Source organism: Schistocerca piceifrons, chromosome X, assembly GCF_021461385.2.
Source record: "Schistocerca piceifrons isolate TAMUIC-IGC-003096 chromosome X, iqSchPice1.1, whole genome shotgun sequence".
Lineage (NCBI taxonomy): Eukaryota > Metazoa > Arthropoda > Insecta > Orthoptera > Acrididae > Schistocerca > Schistocerca piceifrons.
Window position 1 is genome coordinate 609,651,875 of NC_060149.1, and position 17,851 is coordinate 609,669,725.

Below are 17,851 nucleotides of genomic sequence, written 5' to 3' on the forward strand. Positions count from 1 at the left end.
AAGTATTGCTTTTACAGCTTGCCTTCTAGCAAGATACATTGTCATCTACGATGCATAACGTTTCCTGGTATTTTTACTATAGTCAATGTAATTCGTCAGTCAGTGGCTGAAAGCCAAGAACAATGGCGGCAACGTGAATGTGACGGACGAAACAATTTTTGACGCAAGCGTGTTAACACTGTATAATTAAAAGTATCCGGACAACCCTATGTAATGCCGAAATGACCACTAGACGCAATGGGAGACCGACCCGCCAGCGGAAAAAGGAGGCACGGAGGATTGTGTTGTCAGTACAGAAGCAGTAACGGCACAATGGGTCGGTCGGTCAAGAGAGATCAGTGACTTCGAACGTGGAGTAGTTATGGGATGTAACCTGAGTAACAAATCCGCCAGGGACATTTAAACCCATGTAAACCTGCCAAGTCGACTGTTGCTGACGTGATCGTGAAATGGAAACGATAAGGAAAAACCACTGATAAATCGAGACCAGACATACCTCATCTACTGACGGATATGGAAAGTAAGACTTTGCGGAGGGTGGTAGTAGAAAGACGGATAGGAGGGTGGTAGTAGAAAGACGGATAAAATAACAGTAAGGAATCACTCGTAAGTTCCAAACTGCTACCAGTGGTCTATCTAGGACAATGACTGTGATCACGGAGTTAAAAAGAATGGGGTACAGAGATCGAACTATTCCTCTAAATCTACATCTTTCTGCAGTGAGTGCTAAGCGACGCTTGAGGTGATGTAAAGAGTGATGCCACTGTACAGTGGATGAGTGGAAACGAGAGATCTGGAGTGACGAATTACGCTATATCCTGTGACAGTCCGTTCGAAGGATTTGGCGTTGAGGAATGTATGGAGAACGTTACTTGCCCTCATGTGTAAAGTCAACAGTGAAGTAAAAAGGAGGTGGTGTTACAAGAATGAGGGTGTATTTGTAGTTAGTGTGTGGTCCTCCGACAGCGCTAATAAAACGCTAAATACGGAAGATTACGAAGGTAATTTCACAGCATTGTGTACTGTGTACATTAGAAGAACTGTTCGTAGACAATAATTGGTTGTATGAGCTTAACGATACAACCTCTCAAACCCATCACAAAGCAGCATCTATGATGCAAAAGTTTATGGGCAAAAACATTCTTGAAATGGACTGGCCTGCCCAGAATCTCGATCTGAACACAATGGAACATCCTTCGGATGAGTTAGGACATCGAATTCTCTCCAGACCCCGGCGTGCAACATTACCACCCTCTCTGATTTAGGCTCTTGAGGAAGAATGGGCTGACATTCCTCCATAGACATGCAGACTTCTCACTGGAAGTGTACACAGCAGATTTCAAGGCATAGTTAGAGCAAAGGGTTGACATGCCCCATGCTAATTTCAACTAATAGGTGTCCTATTACTTGTCATCACATAATGTGCGTGGCTGGAGGCGGGCAGTGGGGACGATGACATCGAGAGGGCGACCGCACCGCAGTAGCAGCTGATGAGACACATAGACGCTATTAATCAGACTCCCACCTCATATGTGCCTGTAACGTAAACCGGTGACACCACATTTTATTTTTTGCAAGGTTGTGCCATTATACGCCACACTTCTTCGAACAGAATGGAATAGACAAGTTATTTGTTGACAAATGGTACAAAGGAGTAACATAGCCTTTTCTGGTGCACTGTAAATACACCACTGGAAATGGAGTGCTTTGCTAGGATACGCCAGTGCGATTATTCGAATTTCGCAGCCAGTGCGATTATTCGAACCTCGCAGCCAGTGCGATTATTCGAATTTCGCGGCGATGTACATCACATAAGGGATACCGACATCAGTATGAGATGTGCTGTCTCTGTTGATGAAGATTTGCGGCTGGAGGCTTGTATGGAAGTAGATAGCTTCCCATCGCATCCTTGACGTGATCTATAGGTTAGATATTAGGGGACCGAGCAGAGCGCTGACGGATCTGTACATTCCTCAAGGTGTTTGCGGCGTGTATGGGGTCTTGCATTATCCCGCTGGAATATGCCATTTGGTACCTTGGTCATGAAGGTTATTACAACAGCGTTTATCATTCTTCCCACATACTGGCGAGCATTCAACTTCACTTCAACAATTATCGAAACAGTCCTGTTGTCACATCCAATACCTCCTTACACCTTGATTCCAGACGTTGGTTGAAGTATAAATCTCGAGAATTGCTGCCTCCTGTGACAGTTCACAAGGTCGTCGAAAGATACGTTGACGTCGAGTTGACTCTCAGAAACAGAAACCAGGCTCATCGCTGAACATCATAGGCTGACGTTCAATACCCCGTTGACCTTGGCTCTACACTATGCAAGACTCTTTTGTCTGTGGTACGGTGCCAGCAGTAAACGTCTCATGGCAACTCGAGATCTCAAACCAGTTTCCATTTATCTGTTCCCTTCAGTTTGAGATGGCACTTCGCCTGTATCTTACGTCGGTATTCCATCTATTGTCTTCTATCTATTCGTCAGATACACTCGGAAAAAAGCTACAATATTGTCGTCGAGTAGCCCTTCTAGATGGAACTATGTCTACCCCTCTTGACAGACTGCCGTGGGTCCATCTTGCCACCGCTCGCTCTGCAGTAATTGAACTACAGCCGCCGGTCGTAGTGGCCGAGCGGTTCTAGGCGTTACAGTCTGCGGCCGCGCGACCGCTACGGTCGCAGGTTCAAATCCTGCCTCGGGCATGGATGTGTGTGTTGTCCTTAAGTTAGTTAGGTTTAAGTAGTTCTAAGTTCTAGGGGACTGATGACCTCAGAAATTAAGCCCCATAGTGCTCAGAGCCATTTGAACCATTTGAACTACAGCCAGAAAGTAAGCTCGTATAAGGATGAAATGTTAATCAACGTATCCCGTAAATATGGAAATAGTGATGTATCATTTTCGTAGCGTTCTGTTGCACAGTCCGTTTCTGTCACCATATTTTTCTCACTGGCAGCGCTGGATTAGCCGAGCGGTCTGAGGTGCAACAGTCATGGACTGTGCGGCTGATCCTGGCGGAGGTTCGAGTCCTCCCTCGGGCATGGGTGTGTGTGTTTGTCCTTAGGATAATTTAGGTTAAGTAGTGTGTAAGCTTAGGGACTGATGACCTTAGCAGTTGAGTCCCATAAGATTTCACACAATTTTCTCACTGTATTCGACTTCGAAGCATAATAAATCGCAACTTCCCTTGTCTTACAATTTGTCTTGCCACCTACGTTCTCCTAATTATCTCGATTTTCAGTTCACCGAGTAACTTTTGGTTCCACATAGTACACATAGCTGATGTGCAGTAGATCTTCAGTTGTGCGCTTACTGCATTGCCAAAGGGCTAACGTTGCGTAAAGAAGTAGTAAACCGCATGACGCAGCAAAAGAAAAAAATACAGCGGAGCGACTGTGGAAGGTCGCGTGGCGGATATTGGGCACGCGGAAACCGCCGGCGAAGACTGACCTCTGCGTTCTCAGAACGCTCGTATATCGAAAGCGGCCGCCGGACCACACACTGCGACGCCCTGTCCTTCGACTTATTAACATATCACCAGATTCATAAGGTCGCTGCCGGGAAGTCCGCCTTTGTGAAATAACGTCAGCACGCAGCTGGGTCCTTATTGATGGATACTGGCTGTTCAGAGTGCTGCCGCTTTCTCTGTATCCTTTTGAATGACTTGTGCGCGTCTTTCCACCGCCGTCATGGGACGCGCAGTCTAAATTTAAGGCGGCCGGAGTAGCCTGTGCGAGTCACCAGTACAGCCGCACTCGGTCGAATTTGGAGCACGCACGTGTCATTCAGGTGCACCTCTCGTTGCTTTGTAAATAATTCACCCAATGAGGACACTGGAACATTATCGACTGGAATGGATTTGTATTTGGTGGGGGTAAATGTGAATAATGACAAACACATTTAGGTGCCAGACATTACTTTGTTATTGAACCATATATATTAAGGTGTCTCCCCGATGCATTCGTAAATGAACATATCAGGAATAATTACATATAAGCCTTTGCGTGCGCTGTTGTCCCTCTATTTATATCTTAGCTTGTGACAGAAACGTGGAGTTCTCAAGACGATTCGTAATTTCTGTTCTCAAAACTGGTTCCAACAATTTTTATAAGTTGGTTTTCTCGAGCAACTAAGCATCCTTATTGGAGTGACTGCTAAATTAGATTGTTCTGTGTTTCTAGTGCAATCCCCCTAAGACAGTGACCTTTCACGCTGCCCTTCTTGGAGCACTCTTGATTCCCCCATGCTGTTCGGCTTCATATGGATCCCACAAATCTGAGATGCAACGGCTATTAACAGTGCTTTTGAGAGTGCTTTCGTTAGCTGTCCCAGATGAGAGCAAATGTGAACTGAGTTCCGTATCTCCATTAAGAGTGTGTCGAGTACCATTTTTCAACTATGGCAAACCCTTTAATTGCGCGGCCACCAAAACAGTTGTCTGCTTTATACATTAAGCCTCTAGAGAAATAGGTGTAATGAGCTACATTCAGTTCCACTGGCATTATTAATGAGGCTCGCAGATAAACTGAGTCGTCTGGCTATGGTTGTAGGTGTTTCTTTTACATCAGCTTAAACGACTATTGGGGACTTGGTTGTTAGCTTCGCTTGGTAAAAGCAACAAATGAATTCAAAAATACATAAACATAGAGGACGTATCCTATCATTTCGAGGTATTTTACGGTTTCAACTTATATAGAGCACTCTATTATATACCTGGTATGATCTTCGTGAATACCGAAACGAGCAACGACTTTCTACAGAGTTCTACAGTTGCGAAACACAACATGCAGAAATGGTTAATATGCCACATAAAACTTGATAAATGCAGAGAAATGAGGAAAGAACCTAAATGACGAAGGATATTAACACATTTACAAAAATAAAAACTAAAATAATTTGTTCATATCGGAAATGTTCCCTGAAATATAACTGAGTCCTTTTACTGAAGAGCCAAGAGAATAGGGTCGCACTGACCCACCCTCTGTTGAACTATACTATTTTCAAGAAAATGCGAGTTCAAACCTGGAATCACATAATCAACCAGATATCAAAATGAGAGAATGTTGACACAATTCAGAAACATAATAATATTTATAGTAAGGTAAGTTGTGTCGCATTTTAGGCGGAAAAATCCGTCAGTGTTACATTCAGCCATCTATTTGGAAAGTTTTTGTTTCGTTGTGCTCATTAGAAGCCTTCCTTGACAGAACGTAGTGAAGAGTCTGACGTGTAGCTGTTTACTGCAGGTGTTTATAGAGCACGCACGCGTTCGTATGTATGTATGTATGTGTGTGTGTGTGTGTGTGTGTGTGTGTGCGTGTAGTGTTATATTTTTGTTACTGATACAGCCGAGAGAAAAGGGAGAGGGCGAATCCACGAGTTAGCACATTACGTGCTCCTCATGAATAGCCCTGAGGGTGCCACCGAACTTAACACCGAATGGAACAATGCACACAAAAGACAGTGAACATTAACCCTTAAGTCCAAATCGGACTTTGTAGGTACAACGAGCAGCTACAATGCTGTGATTGTATACGGAAACTTCCAGCACGGAGTGGAATTCCTGCAGTGAAATGAAATCCGCCGGACTCTTTTTCTTTCACTGCGGATGTTCGTCCGGCCAGCGCGATAGGTGTCGTATCAGAGGCGGTCGGACGGGGAAACGGCCGACGGCAGTATATCGATTGTAGTAGGCCACGTGCGGCGCCACTCTCATGAATGGAGCGTGCGTGGCACGTGGCGTCGCTCCCTCCCCCTCCCCCGCAGACGCACGAGCACGCACACGGGAAAGCGGCCGTGCCTCCATTCCGTAGCAGGCGCCGCCGGGCCTAAATATAGCGCGTGCAGCACACGCCCACTCGCCGCGCGCCACCAGCGCGTGAAGGCGGCTCCTAGCGGCCGGTTATTTTGAAAGCTCCGCGGAAATACCGTTCCGCAAATCTCTTAGCCGGCCACCGGCCGCTGGCCGCCACTGGCCGAGAAGCCAGCTCCCCCGCCCGGATCTCGGCTACCGGTCCACCCGGCTCGTTGGAAAGTAATTTCGACGTAATTCCCATTACACAGCGTCGGACCCGCAACTGGTAATCGGTGCTCTTCTCTGGATACTGCTTCGTCGCTTCACTCTCTTCCCGAGGAACGTAGATTGTAACTTGCCTCCGAGGTTGCATCCTAGAGCAGTAGAGCTCTATAGGGAGATTCCCTGTTCGAATTCTGTCTTCGAGAAAGTTTTCTTCGCCAGTATTTAGCTGCTAGGTAGAAGAATTTCTGGGATACGAATTAAGTTACCAGATTGTAATTCAATGTCTTATGTTGAATCTCAGACTCCTTCGTAGATTCTTATAGAACTAGGGCATGTGAACCGTCCGTGGAATGAAAGGTGTACAGGAGTATAAACTCCCGTCAGTGTCATTGGATACGAAGTACATACTCCGACTTCACAAGGATGGGAAGGAAGTCGTCCACGGCTTTACTTAAGGAATCACGTGGGCATTGGTCTGAGGTGAAGTCCAGTTGTCGCCGTTGAAGCGGAGTAATAGCGTACGTGTGTAGATGTATCATCTTTTCACTACCGTAATCTCCGCTAAAAGCATAAACACAGTACTATACGCTCTACAAAACGAACATCAAGTTCATCCACAAGACACATACTAGGTGTTAGGGTATAAGTGCAGATTTTTTTATTGGTGACAGAGGACGGTATACTGAACAACATTACATCAGTATTTACTTCATTTGCAGACATAATTACAGCTTTTAGCCTAGTATAGGTGGCAAGAGCAAGCCATTAATGCTTATCTTTCCCTGGGCAGTAGGTCAACTGCTGAAGTCTATACTGATATGCGTAGCGTACTTATTGGTGCAGTTACGAGTGTGCAGAAAACGTCAGGTAGTGAATTATGTGATGTATTTGTAGGAATACTATTAGACGCAGAGAAAAGAAACTAACACACTGAAGTGGCTGCACATTAAGGTACCAATGATCACAATATCTGCACTTATATCCGATGTCATACACTATATTCGTCATACAAGAGAACCCTACTTCAGGATACCTGCACAGCTCAGGAACACTCATAAAATTAGGCCACAACACACGGATGCAGATAACAACTAACTCGAACAAGGTTTGCTCTTATTTAAGCGTCGTTTAGTTTTCCCGATTCTCATTCAACATTTGTTAGAGCTTTTGTTTGCACTCTTCTAACACGCCATCTACTTTGTGAGACCTACTTTGTGAGACCGAGTCCACGTAGTAGCTATACTAATGAGTCAAAGCATTATGACCACAGCCCACCGCGAGACAGAACGCTGCCTTGTGGAGTTTAGGACACAAGACGCTGTAAGGAAAATATATAAATCGAGCAGAGACGAATGTGGGATCTTTCTAACCGCGAAACGGGCCGCAAATTGGGAAATCCAGAGGTTCAGGCGACGTTTAAAAAAGACAACTTACTAAGGCCCGGTGCCTCGGAACGAGCATTTCGGAAACGGCGATACTGGTCGGCTTTTGGTGTGCTACTGTCGTAAGCATGTATGAAAAGTAGTTGAAAAGACAGTGAAACTACTAGTAGGGACAGGTTGTTGGATTTCCTTGCCTCGTCATAGAACGGGAATGTCAGATGATTGCCCGCTCTCTGAAACAGTGTAGGCGGCGATCTGCGGCAAAGCCGACGACGCCGTACAACGATAACGCAGACAGAAATGTTTCGGAGAACGCCATTCAGCGTACATTATTAAACATGGGGCTACACGCCAGACGACCCCTATGTGGTTCCGTGTCGAACCAGCGACATCGTAAATTACGACTGCAGTGGGCACGAGACCATCGAGACTTGACCGTGCATCAATGGAAAGGCATTGCCTGATCGGATAAATAACGTTTCTTGTTACACCACATCGATTGTACTGTGCGGGTAACTCCATCTGGCAGCCGAATTACTGCTCGAAACACGCACTGTGCTATGGACGTTGGTCAGTCGGGGGAGTACTATGCTACGGGGAACATTCATCTGGGCTACCATCGGATATGTGGCGGTAATTGAAGACACCATGACAGCTGTGGACTACGTGAACCTTACTGTCGACCACCTGCACCACTTCACGTTGATGTCTTCCCAACGGTGACGGCATTTTACAGCAGAATAACTTCCTATGTCACAAGGCCAGAATATTGGCACAGTGGTTTGATAACTGTGATTGTGAACCCACTTTGATGTGTTAGCCATCAAAATCACCTGACAGGAACTCGATGGAACTCATCTAGAACGCCATCAGGCGCTAGCTCTGCGCTCACAAACCGCAACCGCTAATCTGTAATATGCAACGGAGAATCACAATTGTTTTGCGCTCCAAATGTGGATCAACGCGCTATTAAGCAAGTAATGGTCGTAATTCCTTGGCTCATCAGTGTATCTGGTATAGTGGAATTCATTCTTATGTCAGTATAACTAAATAAATGAAGGCAATGTACACCGAAATCTTGAGATGGAGCACTAGTCTGTCACATAAGTATAGGGAGAGAGCCAGTTTTTATCTTGTGAAAGATATGATAATGGTAATTGCCTAAAGTTGGTTAGAAAAAGAAACGAAAAAACTGAATCAGGATGAACAGAGGGGAAATTCCTCATTACAGCAGTTCCAGTGTTGTTGTTCATGTGACGGTGAATTAGAATTTAGAGAAGATTAATAAGAGAAAATAATTGTAATTCTGAGGAATGGAGTGACAAATCGGCGAAGCTATATCAGCATGTCTCAAATGGGATACGAACTTTGCTCCCAGAGAACATGAGATCAAATCTTGACCGCTGCAGCAAGGTGTAGTGAATTTGTCTTTTTCTGAAACAAGGTGCAACTTGTTTTTTATTTTATTTCCTTTCCTTACTTACTTAATCCATTGCTTACAATCTCACAGTAGGTACTTGGTCTCGCAGAGGCCACGTTGCTGCTCTTTAAACTTTTATTAGAATACATAAAAAATACATTGGTAAAAATAAGGTAATGATCTAACCCATGAGGAGTTGGTGTGTGTGATCGTGACATCTATAAGAATGATGGTGCTGTGGGCTTCTGGTAACATTTTCTTGGTGAGGGATTTGGATGCAGATGGAACAAAATAGAAAGCGATATGAAGAAGCATATGTAATGAGACTTGGGAAGAATCAAGAGATCGAATGTAGGTAATCGACGGTAGTTATGTGCAAAGGGATTGTTTGGAGCCTTCATTTGCGACAGAAACAGTTGGATTGTTAGTAGCTGATAGGTTGGGTAGATCTCAGGAACGAATTCATGATCTTCGAGGTAACTCGATCGAAAATACCCTGGGGGAGGACAGAGAGTGTGTGAAAATTTAAGGAACATGAAACGTGATGATTGGTTCAAAAATGGTTCAAGTAGCTCTGAGCACTATGGGACTTAACTTCTGAGGTCATCAGTCCCCTAGAACTTAGAACTACTTAAACCTAACTAACCTAAGGAACTGCCGGTTGAACTGTGAGACAGATAGGTAGAAATGGAAACTGCATGTGTTTTTTCCTGTATTTGTTGCCTTGATTTTTGCACCTCTGGTGCCATGAATATCGCGGCGTCGGCTTCTATTGTCCAGAAACCAAAACGTATTAGACTGGAGTGAGCATATCAATGCCATCGTTAACGTACGGGGAGGGTAAATGTGGAGTCGTTGCACGGGTTTCGCTGTATCCTGCTCTAAACTGATGACCTCAAACGAGTTAGGCGCTACCTCGACGACCGCAGTCTGGCAGCCTGCAATGTTCAGCACAGTAACGGATTGATTCCAAGCGCAATGATTTGGGATGCCATTGTAAACAACATTTGGTCTCAGATCCTCTATTGTGGTCACTGTGGGCAGCACTTTGTAACTTAGTAATATTATCATCCGGGATACTAAATCTTCTGCGGGAAACTCAAAAATCTGAATGACACACTGACGAGGAATGGGAAGACTTCTTCGAAGAACTTGGACTATAACAGCTTTTCTGACCCTCATATTCGCCTTACATGTAAACCACTGAACATATCTGGGATGTAGAGTGTTGAAACCTTTTTCGCCTATGCTTTGTGGACTCCGAAACTAAGCTGCAGAGAGAGAGAGAGAGAGAGAGAGAGAGAGAGAGAGAGAGGTCCCTCTAACATATCTAGGGCCTAGATTATTCCAGGCCATGACGTCTGCAAGCTCTAATTGTTACCTGTACGTTAGGGTTTCACACTACACAATGATTCCTGATTATCTCGCCCACCACAAATAACTTTTTGTACAGAAACAAAAATATGCATCAAGCAAATATTCTTTAGTTAAAAGGGGACCTTAACCAATATAATGACTTTCTTATATCTTTGTTCGTTTCAAAGATACGAACAGCGATACATCTTTTTTAAATAGTGCTTTACATTTTTAACTTGGTAATCCATTTCCTCTCCTCAAGATCTGGTAAACCTGAATCACAGAGTACCACTCACGTAAACACGACGTCATTAAAAATGTAACACGAAATTGACTCTGAGTCTCTTGTGCTAGCACACACTGCAGGCACCAGGGATAACGTAAGTCGTACACTTGCTGGTGTTGTCGTAAAGAACTGGAAATACAAGGAAGATTACTTTCTCCATAGATGAGCAGCATATCTACCTTCTCTTCACTGGTGTACATTGTACCACAAACCTTCAATTGAAGACGACTGCCTGAATGACATGTGTGCATTTTCCTTGTTTTTCTGTTTGTTGACTCTTAACTCCATCGAATGGAGAAGGTACGTCATTCCGTGTAAGTGAAATGCGTGCTAGCACAGGTGAGTGAAAGTCAGTTTTGTTTTACGTTTCTAATAACATCATGTTTATGTGAATGGTACACTGTGATGCGTTTTTGAACTGGTCTTAGGAAGAGGTGGTGGATTACCGAATAAAAACAGTGGATTGTTACTTAAAACAGAAGTGCTATTGTTAATAAATTCGTAACAAACGAAGATAAAAGAAAGGCCGTCTGCTGATTAAAGTCTCGCTGCTAGTTAAACAATATTTGTTTGCTTTTTTTTCATTTTGCCTCTTGACAAAATGTTGCTTGGGGTGGTCAAGATAAAGGGAACACCCTTGACTGAATTCTCAGGGTCAGAGATCATTCAGATTTCTGTAACCCTAACAATGAGTGTACTCTCAAGTAACTGGCCTTTAGTTTAAATTTAATTCAATCATACATGTCTTTTGCGTTGTCAATTACACAAACGTCAGTGTGTTATTATTTATAGATTGTTATTAAATTAAGTTTAATACCGAATCGAAAAACAAGTACCGCATTTTTCCTAAATGCCGGTGAGACCCCATTCTGTGACACATTTGCAAGAAGTGTTTTAGTAGCTGAATGAGACGCATAGTAATGAGATGATAATTATTAGTAATATATATATTTGTGAAAATGTTCTGAGGCGCATATCGTACACTTACTTTGAACAGAATGAACTGTCACCGTATTTCGCTTTTGAACTCTAGGTGATGGCTTCAAGACAAGCGAGACACCCGGAAGCGATTTCCGAGAGTGTGCGTACGTTGGTGCGACATTCAGCAAGTGAGTTTCGGTTTGAATGAGCGAAGCGAGCAGCTGGAGTGAGTAGGCGTGGCCCGGCAGTATTTTGAGGCCAGAGTGACTCACCGGAACTGGTGTAGGTGAGGAGCTGCAGCGCGCCCGGCGCGACCTCCGCCGCCGCCTGCCGCCCCCGCCGCGTACGACGGTTCTCCTCGACGGTACGCAGGTACACGCCGTACATGTGTTCGTACTCCTCCCGGCTCACGTTCATCTGCCAACACACAGCGCAACCATCACTTCCGTCCTAAGGGGCCAGAAAAGTTCGCCAACGGTGTGATTGAAGAAAGAAAGTTTGCTGACTGCGATGTTCGTTCCAAACTCATTTCACTCTCATCTATCCACACAAACACACACACACACTCACTCACACACTCACTTGGTCCGCCAGAGTACTGTGAACGAGATGAAATGTTTCTCAATTAAGAGTGGATTAGATGATTAGAATGACTAAAACTGTTCGGACTAAAACTGTTCTACCCTACCCATTTGAGGAGGAGGGCGGCTGCACGAAAAACCTTTAAGATTCGCACTATCCAGCGACGTGATGAAGTTAATGATACCTCTTGAAATGTCGAGGCCACATTCTTCCCGATATTTGTCCTATTCCGCACTTAAGCTATACCTCTTACAAGCTTCTTATTTGACAGGTCATTATATCTCTATCTTTCTTCCGTTCTTAAAATGCGCAGCGTGTTAATCTACTTATCACCTAAAATACAGAACTTGTCCTCGATTAGATATAAGGGAACCCTCTTGTCAGCAAGTAAAACACAATACATAGAAATGTTTCATACTTAAAGCAATACGCAACCAATACCGCATATTTCGGGACAGGACCAAATATGTGTTCACTTGCGGGGCACCAAATTTCCTAGTGCACGGTACTAGTTAGAATAGATATGTCAAATAACTACTATCACTCTAAAAAGAAGACGCCATAATTGTGATCTTACACAGAGTGGCGGTAACAGGTCTGTCCTAATCTGTCATTTCACGATATTGCTGGAGGAGCATGTAGTTAATACAACGCTACCTGACCGTAAACATCAGCTTTCGAAACCTCTTCATCAAGTAGCTTATTATTTTCCGGTAGGAGGCAAAGTGGAGCTCATTCTACTCCATCCATCAAGGAAAGAAAAATCTTTGCCATCGCCGGGGATCAAATCCGGATTCTTCGTTTGACTTGCTGACCACCCAAGTACGTGTACGATAAACACTGCCTAACGTCGAATTTTAAAATTCGCATGAAACAAAATATCAGTCTTGGGATAGAACCTAGAGTTCTCTGACAAGGTGAGTCGACTAAGGTAGGCCAGTGGTAGAAAACTGGGCTCGCATTCGGAATGGATGCAGCTTAAAATATCGCCCCAACATGCTTCTAGAAGATTTTAACTGTTTATCAATATTTTCAGCTGAATGCCCGAAGGATTCTCCAATGTCGTCACAGTACATTGGTTGCCCTTTACTGTCCTTCGGCTTGGTGCTTAGCTCATGACGTCGTTGCGACAGGGTGTTAATCCTAAAACTAAACTAACCACTAAAAAGATTCTTCGAATTGTAGTATGTCCCAAACTTCTTCAATTGAGACGAATTGAGGTAACAACAAACGAAATGTTAAAGCGATGCATTCAGTACGATGGATGTAGTTCGACGTTACTTGGACACAAAGAGGAAAAGGTTTCAATTGTAGCCTCACTGTACAAATCATGTTGGAATTCGTCTAGAGTCATTCAGTGAAATGAGGTAAAATGTGAATAACACCACTCGGGTGCAGTTTGAGTGTATATTCCCTAAAGCTTTGTGTACACCCATGAAATTCGTTTCACACCATCATTAATTGTACTGGGGGACATCAAGGACCTAGAATTCTTTTGGACATACGACTTAGAAGTATCTTCACCAATTTTGCTCCAGCCATACACATCTTTCCATTCACGCACGACATACGTTGTCACGTAGAGGGAGATGAGAATAGTACTGAGAGTATTTACGCCACATATAGTTCTCCATGCCGTGTATTCTTAGAAGAACTGCTTGAAAGGGCTTGTGCGATAAATACCGCTCTCAGACTAGACGAAGAGAAGCACTCTCGAATTCCATCAGATGTCAATTTGGAACCCAGCCCGCATGTGACTCACAGGCAGGTTTCTACGTTCATCCAGATGTCCTGACTCATGTGTTACATTTATAAACGCGCACAGCGCGTAAATTTTCGTTTACACATATCATAAATAGATGAGAAGTATTCGTAATTTTCTTCGTAAAACAAGCAGTAAGTTAACGTGGGTTAAAGATGTGAGACATTTAATTCTAAACAAAAAAAAGGAAAAGGAAAAACAATCCTAGTCTATCCCCCGACTAGGACTAAGACAAGAGCAGAACGATTTTTTTTATCGAAATGATACAGAACGAGCCACCTCACAGGCTATATATACCTGATTAGTGTTAACATTAATGAACTTATTTTAGTTCTACTTATGCAACTTCACTTAAAGACTAGTTTTTTTGATTTTTTACAGGCTACTAATTTTTAAATAGAAATTGTCAATGACATAGAAGTCATTGTTCAAGAGAAATGATTTTAGGTTAGATTTAAAACTTGATTTTTTACTTGTCAGACTTTTAGGCTTTGGAGGATCAATTCTACTTCCAGTTTCTTTTGTTTCTTCAACGCTTAAGCCGAAGAAACTGTCACGTGCCGATAACTGTATAGGGCGTTACGTAAAATCAACGTGTAACTGTTGTGCAATGTCAGAGCAAATATCTGTGAACAATCATAAACTGAAGCCGGCATTCTTAGGAGTATGGGACAAATACATGGATACATCGACGCCTGCAACTATATCACTCTGGAAGAAGGCTCCAGTGTTAAGACCGAAATATTCATACGATACAGGGCGCTAGATCAAATATTTCTAACAGCATTTTCGATTTTCGCAGTCTACTAGTAACACATATCACGAGTATGGTTGTATAGTTACAACTGTTAATATCTGAAAAACGTTTTATAGCTGCTTGTTTAACAATACTAATCATTTTTGTGACTACTCATCGTCGTATAAGGCGGTGGGTAATTAGTTAGAACTAAACATTTCACATAAATGTTTCATCTGATAATCAGCGGTGAGGGAATTTCAGATTTTACATCGGAGACACTACAGAATTACCTTTTTAATAGCGTGATTCTGTCGTGCAAAGATAAATCCCATATACCATTCTTAGAGGAAAACAGCCTCTCTCCGAAAATTAGCAAGTGTTCTGGATAAATTCTCACGCGATATGTAGCTCAAAAATGTCTCGCAAAAAGCTGATGCAATTGAAGAGACAGATTCCAGCTACCTAGATTTCCGAAAGGCGTGTAAAGACTTGCCACCCTGTCGACTGTTAATAAAGACACCATAACTCGTAGTACCTACACCAAGGTGTGAAGCATTTTAAATGATAACATACAGTACTCTATAGTGGTAGGGAACTATTCAACAGAATCGGAAATAACAGACAGTGTTTCTCAAGGGCTCGCAACGGGACTGCCACTATTCTAAGTATACACGATTTATCAAATACGCACTACGACACACTAATTGGATTTACTACTGATAATGTCTGGAGGCATATATAGTCATCAGATGATGGTCTTGAAACGTAGAACGACGTAGATAATATTTTCACTTGGTGTATTGCATGGCAACATTTTTAAATGTAAGTGCAAGACAATTCCCGTCGACTGTTTACGGATATGAACGAGGACGCGCATATGAAGTCAGTGGCAGGGAAGGTGAACAGAAGATACAGATCTGTTGGGAGGATCCTGAGAGAGTGCGGTGCATCTGTAAATGTAACTGCTTACAAGATGTTAATGGGACTTATTTTATAGTACTGCACCAGTATTAGAAATCTTCATGAAATAAGTACGACGAAAGATGCTCACCGTTAGGTTCGTGACAGGTTCCTATATGCCATACTAAACAGAGATGGAGACGCTCAGGGACAGGAACGGGTATCCTGCGAAGAAGGGCGGCGCTGTTTTCATCAAGTCCTCTTGAATAAATAAGGAGAACCAGTATTCGAGGAAGATTCTTCAGCAACGCTGGTAGCTTCATTGTAAATGCTGCATAGAAACCACCAATTTAAGATAAGAGAGACTATGGCGCGTACCGATGCATGCACATGCTCATTTTCCCTTCGCTCCCTACACCAGTCCAATAGGACATAAATCGATAGTATCATTACAATACACCTTTTATTATTCACCGTACAGTTGCTTGCGACATACTTACGTGACAAATAACTAAAAAAGCTACATTTGCACTTTCGGAAACGTGCTATCAACATAGTCACTTGACTAAGTTTAATTTTATATTATGTAAAATACAGAGATAAAAACGACAGTCTTAGGAAGAAAAAGTAACGTTTGCTCGCTAACAGAAATAATTGACTATCACATTCAGTAAACACTGTATAATTCCTTAAAACGTATTCAGTGTAGGTAAGCTGACCGATATAGGTCTAAAACTTCCCCGGCATACAGAGTATTTTTTGTCCCGAATTTCTTTCTACAGTAGATACAAAACTGTAACGGAAATGCTAGAGAAACACAAACAGGAATCCTTGGAAGAAAGATGACGTAGATTTCTTGAAACACTGTTTTGTGTGTATTTAAAGAACAAATATTCGAAGAAGACTGTGTGACCATTATGTTACCCACAGCCTATACCTCGGATAGGCATCATGAGCAAAAGAGAAGGGAGATGAGGGCGCAGGGGTCGTGCATAGGCAAGTACACTGTCAGTTCTTACCTCGCTGAAAATTAAAGTAGCTCACGGCGTATATATATATACGTAAAAAGTGTCAGAGGCTCTGAACACAGAGCAATAATAAGTATACAAAAGAGTACAGTACTAAATATGTTGATCTTCTATTTGGAGAACGCTCTGATGATTCCATGTGTAAGTATCTTGCTTTCCATGAGCTATTTCCTTCTTTCCGTCCCTCTGGAAATATGTTTATCACAACTTCGTCATTCAGCAGGCAGTAACTGACCCGAGCATCAAATCACAGCTTTCAGTACCTTTAACACAACCAACACTTGATGATGCATGCTGAATGAGAACCCTTCGGCGCTTCCTGTGTGGTGCGGTTAGATATTTATGGCAAGTAAACAAAGGTATGTGATGGAACACTGTTGTTAATTAACACTACTATATCTCCCTGAAACAAATACGTGATGAAGATAAAATTCACTTAGCTACAGTGAATAACTATCTCAGACGTCACTGTGGCAATTCGTAACCCCTATAACACTAGAGAAAATAAAAAAAAAACAAATCTCATGGAGCTAGGATTTTAACTGGTACTATACAGAGCTATTAAGTGCCTGAAACAAGTTTCCGGAGGGGCTCATCTTTGAACAAAATCCCTAACGATGAGGATGAACTGGTGCATACTCCAAAGAGTTTAAGCTAATGCCTGTCCCGACCGCCTTACGTAAAGGACCTTCTTTTCTATCTCATGAACTTTAACATCGTACTTTCTGTTTGCCTCTGGAGTTCATTGGATAACCGTCCCACCCCAATAAATATCCGAGCATTATCAATGACGCGCAGACGTAACTTACACTGCAGTGTAGGCAGACAGAGACCCCGTACCAGCGCCACATCCTTCTAAGAAACGTTCTTGCTGTTGCGTCTTGCATAAGATTGACGACGAATTCCTTACCGCAAGCGGCAGGATACCTTTCCACTTATTCATAAATAATCAGTTTGGAGAAGATTGCATTAGACAGCACTTTGAATTTACGTACTCGGGGCATCACGTTGTGCTGGCACTGCAGGTGTGTGTCACGGAGAGCAGAAACTAGCCTATAGCAGAGTTAGGTCCTGCATCAGTAACTGTTCGCACACACCACCCCAATGCAGGACAAGTCACGGAAGCCAGCGTGCGCTCGTGTGCTCGACAGTTCTGCGAAGTAGCAGAGGCCAGAGAAAGTAGACAACCGTGCCAGTACACTCACATGAGTCCGGTTCAAAGCTCATGGCTGCATGCCTGTTGAGGGCAACTTGTATCTGCCAGTCTGGATCCACAACTCCTATTGAAATCATAACCATGTAACGATTTCAAAGATGAAATATAACATAACCTAAGAAAGTAATGTTTGTTACGGAGGTAGATATTATACATACAGTCACACGATTAAATGCATTCTAGAATTAAATAAACATATTTTTATTTCAACAATTGGAGCATCACAAATACCT

The 17,851-nt window shown here is 43.0% G+C and overlaps 1 protein-coding gene across 1 annotated transcript in view; it reads right to left on the reverse strand.

Moving 5' to 3' along the window:
- The window catches only part of LOC124722547 (bone morphogenetic protein 2), a 54,001-nt gene that overhangs the window by 16,179 nt on the left and 19,971 nt on the right, over window positions 1-17,851 (reverse strand). Inside the window, exon 2 of the mRNA XM_047247689.1 lies at window positions 11,664-11,808. Within this exon, the coding sequence (XP_047103645.1) occupies window positions 11,664-11,808 (145 nt within the window). The remainder of the gene's footprint in view (window positions 1-11,663; window positions 11,809-17,851) is intronic.